The sequence below is a fragment of the Dinoponera quadriceps genome, unplaced genomic scaffold, assembly GCF_001313825.1.
Source record: "Dinoponera quadriceps isolate SergipeBrazil2010 unplaced genomic scaffold, ASM131382v1 scaffold1421, whole genome shotgun sequence".
NCBI classification, from domain to species: Eukaryota; Metazoa; Arthropoda; class Insecta; order Hymenoptera; family Formicidae; genus Dinoponera; species Dinoponera quadriceps.
The window spans coordinates 287652-296249 of NW_014555502.1; the positions used below are offsets into that span (position 1 = coordinate 287652).

The 8598-nt window shown below is 46.4% G+C and overlaps 1 protein-coding gene across 2 annotated transcripts in view; it reads left to right on the forward strand.

The window, feature by feature from the left end:
- The window catches only part of LOC106744534 (irregular chiasm C-roughest protein-like), a 155962-nt gene that overhangs the window by 142598 nt on the left and 4766 nt on the right, over positions 1–8598 (forward strand). Inside the window, exons 8-12 of one of the 2 annotated variants that reach the window (XM_014619400.1) lie at positions 193–503; positions 1753–1993; positions 6021–6176; positions 6374–6621; positions 7586–7821. In XM_014619400.1, coding sequence (XP_014474886.1) covers positions 193–503; positions 1753–1993; positions 6021–6176; positions 6374–6621; positions 7586–7821 — 1192 coding nt within the window. The remainder of the gene's footprint in view (positions 1–192; positions 504–1752; positions 1994–6020; positions 6177–6373; positions 6622–7585; positions 7822–8598) is intronic. The other variant, XM_014619401.1, reaches the window with a different exon arrangement.

The window sequence follows — 8598 nt, forward strand, 5'->3', positions numbered from 1 at the left end:
GATCGCGCGCGGAAGAAGTCCGGAGGAGAGAGGGGACAAAACGTATAAAATAGAGCGCCGCGGCGGCACACGCTCGCCACGCGCGAGGCAACCGCGCTCCCGAAATAAGTCGTGCTAAAATAGACGGTGGGAAGTAACATTTTTCCGAGTTCATTTCGCGGAACTGACCCGGGTTAAAATTGAATTTCTCAGACGGCCCGCAGTTTCGGCACCCGCCGGTCTCCGTGGAAACGCATTACGGCGCCACGGAAATCTTGCAGTGCGACGTCGATGGGAATCCGACCCCGGAGATCCTATGGTTCCACGAGGACTCGGAACGAACGGTCGCCACTAGCCCGAATATAAGCGTATTTGTGAGCCCGGACACCGCCGGACGTTACTACTGCAAGGCCCGCGTGCCCGGTTTTCCCGAACTGACCGGCTACGCTAACATCTATATTCGCGCCCCGCCGAGCATAGTGTCGCAAAGGATTCAGTACGTGCCCGACGAAGGAGTGGTCAAGGTACGGTATATCCATCTTCCACGGTGTCCTTCGGCCGGTTAAATATTATCGATGGCGGCAGCCGGGCGCGCGCGCGCGCGCGTCAGCGCTATCGAGTATAAAGAGATGGCTCGCGTAATTTTCTTGAGTGCCGCCGCCGCCGTGTATCGTGAATTATTGCACGGAACCGCCAGAAAGGTCTTTTGAGGGGGCAGTTATCAGGAGGCACTCAGTATAATTTACTCTGGATAATTCAGCCTTATCCGCGGTGAAAACACGCTTGAAGATTTCGCGAGACGGTGGGAGGGAAATCGTAGGGGGTGTCGCGAACGGTCTCGGCGAGCCTTCTCGAGTCGAAACGAAGAAACAAATCTACATAAGTGCGGAAAATGCGCGCAGAGAATAAAATTAGCAACAGCAGCCTGAACTAGGAACAGCTACTATTATTGTTGTCGCAGCTAAATTCATCAGCTGTCATTGTTACCATAACTAAATTTATTAGCTGTTCGAATCAAGATGTTACAGCGTACCATATAGTTCTACTTTGCAGCAAATGCATTTTACCTCTAATAGCTAATGTCATTGCTACTGCTAAATTTATTAGCTGCGGTAGCAACGACATTAGCCGTCTCTATTTCAGCTGCCATAGCTAGATTTTAGCTCCTGTGGTTAATTTTTCCTCTGTGTGATTTCGAGATTTCCAAGTCACTGTATAATTAACATATCGAACGATAAATATTTGATATGATTTTATAGAGGTTATCACGAAAATTCATTTTCTATGGAATCGAAATCTAAACTCTTTCAAATTAACCGATTTCAGTTTCTGCCGCGGAACTCGTAGTCACATCTCTCGAGACGTGAGCTTTTTTATTTCGATATGAGGAGAAAGCTGACTTCTGAAGCTCGTTTTTAAGCGTTTCGGTAACATCCTATGTACGTTTCTCACTGACACACGATTCGCACGACGATCATTGCGCAGTGCCGCGTCGCCAAAACCCGTTCCCGCATTTTTCTCTCCTACTCTCCCCTCTCTCTCTCTCTCTGTCCTCGCCGATACTTGAAACACTTTCAGAAGAGACAGGCGCGGGTCTACCGGATTGACGAGTACGAAAGACGAGGTGAGGACGGGATCGGGAAGAGCAAGAGGGGCGCGATGCATGACTCTACCGCTTAACTACAACTCTATCTTTTTCCACTCCCTTCCCCCTCTCTCTCTCTCTCTCTGTCTTTTTTTATTTCACCGCCATTTCGCCCGATTTGTGCCCAGGTTAAGTGCACCGCGATATCTGTGCCAAAAGCGGAGTCGGTGATGTGGAGCTTCGCCGGTCGCGAGCTCAATTTCACGTCGAACAATACGCCGTTCTACGTGCAAGAGGAATACACGGCCGAGAGGGTAGTCAGCACTGTCACCCTCCTGGATCCCATATCGACGTACTTCGGAGATTACAACTGCACGGTCACGAACAGCTTCGGCACGGATTCCGTCATAATCAAGCTGACAGCACACAGTAAGTTTATGCCGCTCGTAAACTACTATCCTTCTTAGGACCGCGCCTTATCTCCCACCCTAATAAGTTCGCGAAGGATCCCGCGAGCTTGGTTGCACAGGACGCGCGCGCGTTCGGTAATAAATAGTCACTTTGCAAATAGAAGGCGATATCTCTTGCCGAGAGAATCGAGCTAACCTCTCCTCTATATCAGGAAACTGAATGATTGATTCCACATCTTCCTCGTGACCCTCAAAGAGAAGTCCGATGTTAAATATATTTAACTACGTTTCGAGTTAGGAATTTCTATGAATAATCCTTATCAATTTTGATTGGCTAAAGGAATGGTTACAGATATCCTAGTTATTTCTGCACTTCTTTCTGTCGAAAGCACTTTCCTCCACTCGTTCTTAGGTTATGTTATCGTGTACCGTATCGTTATCGTGTGATTCTCCCCATGGAGAATGAATCGTTTCGCTCGCCGGCACGAGGTGTCGCTACGTGCTTGACATATGCGTGCTCTAATTACCGGACTTATGCATTTCGCAGCATCCCGGCGTCTGTGCGCTGGGCGGAATTTAAGCTTGAAACTTGACAAATGACTCACACAGTACCGTTGATGTTGCAGACAACTGGCTAAACGTTTATGACGGTTCTTCGACGCCTCCTCCTTCCTCCCTTTCCGATGCTCCTTTTCCGATATTACTTTCGATGCCACTTTCGATACTCCGAACGTATAATGGCACCTATGATGCTTATCGGACGAGCGAACGTTGCAGGATCCACGAAACACGTACGTTAAAAATCGAGTCTCGCCTCCGAAAGGATCAAAGCCGGAATATCGCGCGACAATATAGGCGATACGGCGAGCATCGGACCCGAACACGTTTCGATACGCGTTAATTGCGGTCTCGTGGGCCAATTAATACACTACGACGATCGCTCGTCACTAGATTCTGCATTCGCGACATTCATCCGCGCGCGACACTCGCCCGGATAAAAAGTACGCGAGAACGCCGAGCGGTTACGATTCAACCAACGTACCGACGCCATGCGACACTAACCGAAGCGCGCGGCTCAAACGAGCGATTCGAACACGATCACGTGACCTTTCAATCTGACGCATAGGAAAATCCGCTAGCCGGCCGATTAATCGCGGTCACGCTGGCCAATTAATATCAACCGAAACTGTCGACCCGAGGCGATTTTTGGCACCCTCAACGCTCTCGACGTTCGTCGAACGAGCGAATGCAATTCGCGGGATGCGCGAATGTGCAGAATAGATCTTACTTACATTGGCGGGTTCGGGGGGAGTATTGATTACGAATATCGACGAGACGCGGTAATTGCGGTTGCGCGTGCTAATTAATACGCCGGAACGATCGCTCGTCGCTGAACTCGGCACTCCCGACACTTGTTCGCACGCGAAATTCGCCCGAGACGGGCTAAAAAGACGCGGAAACACGGAACGGTTCACACCGATGCGCTCCCTGGCGCGACATTGGCGTTACGAACCGAAGTACGACTGAGATACTCGATCACGTGATCAATATCTGCATCAGGCGAGTTCAGGTTATACACGAAAATTCACTATCGACGCCGTTAATCGACACCTTACTCGTCGAGAAGCGTGGTGTGAGAAAATTGGTCTTTTCTTTTTTAGCTGAACTGGCCGCGCCAGTTCAAGAAATGCACGTACACACTCATGCGTATGAAGCGTACGGAATTCTCAAGTTTCAGTGTAAATTCCTTGAACCAGTGCAGCCAGTTCAGTTAAAAAAATAAAATAGAGTAAGTATCTCGACGAGGCGGCGGTGTAGCGTCTTATCAAGTTGGTAATGAGAATAATTAACGTGTCTCGCCGTATGGCACTCCCCGACTCGCCACGGTGGAAGAACGTGCTGCAATATTGTTTACATCAATAAAAGTGTGCAGGATACTAACGTGTGCTAATATCGCCGTGAACAATTACGCTATAACGAAAGGGCTGAGGAACTATCGGAGTTCGTGCCACTCGATATTCGTCCGCGGTGCGTATAAGCATGTAGTGTCGCGCGCGCTAAAAACAAAACTCCAACACCTATCCCCACGACCATCTCCTCTAATAATAGCGACGTATAAGTAGAGTGTAAAATATTCCTCGGAAGAGCAATGTACATCGATCGCCTATCCGTTTTATGCAATTCTAATTCAAGGACACCGCTATCTTTAACGACCCCTCAACCCTCTCTCGTATCGTTTAATAATTTAGATCCGCATATCTGAAGGATGTCACGGATACGGCCGATCGTAATTCGCGATCGCGCTACTTTCGCGGATCGCGAGTCGTCCGGAAAAGAAAGAAAAAGGGTTATGATGTCACGTTAGAAGCGAAGAAGTCTTAATTTTACGAGGACTGCATGCGGCGATATTAACGATTATGAGAAGTCGTGTTTACTCGCGAGAGAAACAGAGCGGTTTAAGTCGACGAGAACGTACGTACGTATCGTACGAACATGTACAGAGCGTCCGTTTTACTGTAGTCTCCTGTTTTATGGTGTCACTTTTTAAGAGCGTAAACCTTTATAGAAAAAAAATTATTCTTTTCTTTACGGCTCAATACACTTATATCGAGGAAAAATCGATTTTGTCGCGATAAGTGAATCTGTCGATGAAAAGATAGCAAAAACGAAAGTTTTTATATCAGTTTTCTTCGTACAAAGCATTACAATAACGTGATGCGACAAATCTAAATGTTTTCAGCTTGTTTTTGCGAAAACAGATACAGGTTTGCCCGAGCCGGATAGCGGCTATTTATACATTCACTCAGTTCCCCACATAGATTTGAAACAGATAAAATACTTTACCGATGATCACAGAGTGAAATGTTACATTTTCATTTGTATATTTGCAAGATATCGATAAGATACGTAAATATTTCGCGCACATTCGAGAGCTAGATGATGAAAGTGACACATTTTATTTATATAAGTGAAATATTTTATTTATGACTTCATGAATTGAAAGGTGTAATGTATATGTGCCAGAAACCATCTATTATTGCTCACCATAATATTTGGAATATTTTTGAGAACTGTTAAACCCTATTACCATGCTGAGATTCGCACCTCTGGCTGTCCGAATTGATGTTGCTTTTTACGACGCTGCGTCCGTGCAATCGCAAATAGGTTTTCCGTGCGCGAAGTCAAACAAGATGCTTTTTTTTTACACTTCATTTTCTTTTTTTAACAACGCAATAATTTAAATCCTCTCACAGCGCTTTTGCGCGCTTTACAGTGCCTCGGGAGATCACAATTTGCAGGAGTAATGCAGCTGTGGCGGAACGCTTTGTCGCTCCTCGCACTTCTAAAAGATCAGAGAGATTTTAGATCAGCTCATTTGCACAGCCAGCTCTCCGGTTAATGATTTGCAAACTACTTTAATCGTCACCGCGATCAAATAATCACCCTCGATAAATGTCTCGCTGTTTAATAACTCTAGCGTGCGTTACACCAAACATTACGGGTCGCTACGGGTCGCGTTTAATTACAATCGCTTCGCATTATTTAACTGCAGGGAGGAGCGATTTAAAAGAGTCGAAATAAAAATACGCGTTTTATTTTCCGCTAGCTTAAATCAGCTCGCCTTTATCGAAGAATTAAAACGCGCCGACTCGTCAAGAAATGTCATCAAAATATCTCTCTCGTATCACGTCGGGTTATTCTATGTAATGTTGTATTTCCGCTTGGAAAATGCTCGAGAATAAAGAGGAAATAAGAACAGACGAAAATAGAATGAATATATTAAAAATAAATATCACGTCCGCGCGTGTAAAAACGTCGCGTTGTGAGTGGCGTTTGTTCTGATACAAATAATTTTTAATCGTGTAATAATAAATATATAAAATCGAACGCATTTACGATTCTCGCTCTCTCTCTTTCTCCGTGAGACGCCAAGTATTTTTCAATTCGTAGCGCTTCTCAAGCAGAACACGCGACACGTTAGCGAGTAAGCAGCGCGCGTTGCTCTTCATTTGGCAAACGAGATTTTAACTAGGCGTGACGCTCAGCGTTGATTCCAGTCGATTGGCAGCTGATTTTGATCATCGTTGGACTGGTTGTCTGCGTGGTCCTAATTGGCGTAATAGTCATACTCATTCTGCAATGTCGCGATCGTATTAAGCAGCCGCGGCCGCGGACGGCGCAGACTCAAGAGACCGACATGCGTAAGTAATCAACTTCGATAGTTCTAACGTAAATGCGCACTTTGCTGACGTTCCGCATGAATAGTTTATCGGTGAATTGTACACCCAATTCCCCAATTAGTATGCCCATCGTACCGACGCGGCTCGGCACGATCGTCTTAAAATCCGATAAACGTATTTTTACACACGATCTCAACCTTTTCTTCCTGTCTACGCAGAGGAAACCGATTCCAATGCCGATCGATACAGAGAAAGCGATAGGAGCAGCAACCTCTCAGATGTCAAAGCGGACATTCGAGCGGGATCCAGTGTCAGCAATGCAGAAAGTGTCACAGCCCTTGACAGTGAAGGCGAAGGAAGTACCAGAGGAGTGAACGCTTTGGCTCTCGCCGGACCGGTGCCGAATCCGCTGGGTTATCGTTACAGTGCTGATTATACTGAGCCCTCGTTCCCGCCAAAAAATAACGTGAGTGATTTACCGCCGGTATTTTGTGGCTTGGGACATGTGTATTCGATGTTTCGGTGTGATCGAGTACGTTCTTCCATGGAAAGCTTCTCATACATTGACACTTTGACGGCTGCATATATCACAGAAAATTGCTCGCCTGCTATTTACTATCTTAAATCGAAACAACGAAAAATGTAAAAGTTTAATGGTGTACAACTAGTGAGATCGACATAGATATAAATAAATAAATAATATAAAATAAATAATAAGACCAATAGGCAAATAAAAGTCGTCGCTATTAGATATTAAATGCGAAATTTTTAGCAGGAGGACAAAATTGTCTGCGACGTGTATATTAAATCATATCTAAGAAGCTAATCGGACCAGAGGACAAATCAAATCAATGGCAATGTTTAGCAGAATGTTTATTTTGCAATTATTGGTAATTTTCTGAGTTAAATTTGGATTATTCTTTCGCATCTGGAAGAATCCCAGTACAGAAAACCCAACAGTTGCAAAATAAACGTTCTGCTGAGCGCGGCCAACGTAAGCTTTGAAACACTTACCGTTAGTTTTTTATTTGAAACAAATGTAGGTTGAGGGGGGGGGGGGTTCAAAGGTAACTGGCACGATAAAATAGCTCGTTTAAAACAAAAAAATAATGACGTGTCTCAAAACTTGTATCGATTCGCCCTGTGGTCCAATTCGTCTCGGTCTACTCTACCTTTATATATTCCCTGTAATATTGCAATGATAGAGAAACCATTAGCATCGGCAAATATTTCTTTACAAAACGATAATCGTTGGCGAACCAACGACCGCGTTAGCGGCCCTCAAGGTGTTAAGAGAGCGAACGCTTTTCAGATGTAGATCTGAAAATAGACCGTTAAATAGAGGAGCGTTCGTCGCGTTTATTTGCGCTTTATTGTCTATTTGCGTTGTTCAGTTGTTGAAGGTAAGACTGTGACATGTGTTTCTGTAGGATGGTAGTAACAACAATGGTTACGTGCCATACGTTGACTATACACGCGATTATATGCCACCGACGACACAGGGCATAGGCGCCTCGCGGGAGTCCTTGAGCAGGATACCGTCGGGCGGTATTCTGGCGTCGAAAAAAATCGGCCTCAGCTCGGCCAATCTGGGCGCTTCGACCCCGCAAACAACGCCGGTGATCGATCCGCGATTTTCCGCGACGTATGGCAATCCCTACCTCAGGTAAGCCGATATGCATAATATCTCTCTTTCTCTCTCTTTCTGTCTCTCTATTGCGATCGCGTCGCCTGCGGGCAACTCCGGACGAAATAAAAAATTAAATCCGCCCCGCGGCCAAAAACCGGATAAAATCCGATCAATATTAGACATTCCTGCCGCGACCTTCGCAGGCAGGTTGTAATATCGTGAAATTTAATCCGACGGGGTCCTCCGATTTTCATCGTCGAGCGTATAACTGGCGGATAATTCGCCCCGCTTCCCGCTAAAAGGATCGACTCCGGGAACGTGACGATTTCTAATCGAGAGGGAGAAGCGCGACCAGTTCTCTCGGGTTAGTATAATAGCGTGTGAATGTAAAGCCGAGGGAGGTAACTCCGTCACCGAAGTTCCAAAATTTCTGAAAGTGTCAACATAGTCGCGGGAGCGAGAGTGTCGGGTGAAGCACGCGGCAGACAGCGCGCGAGTACCACGGACTAATTATAATTGGCCCGTGTCATTGATCGGCCGCGGATACCTTAGGCGATGTCACGTTCCGTTTACGTATACTACGAGCGCGAGCGCGGCGCTTGTCATCCCCGCGTGCGCGCGCGAGAATCTCACGCCGTACGTGCCGGAAATGCGTCGTCGCGAACGACTAAATTAGATATGAGTGGTGCCGCGGTTTCGCCTGCCGGTGCGCCGGGGGAGATGATACGCTCACCTCCCTCGGAAATATTACACGGAGACGCGCGACGATTAAAAAACCAAGCCAGTGAGGGCACTGGGAGGGGGGGGGGGGGG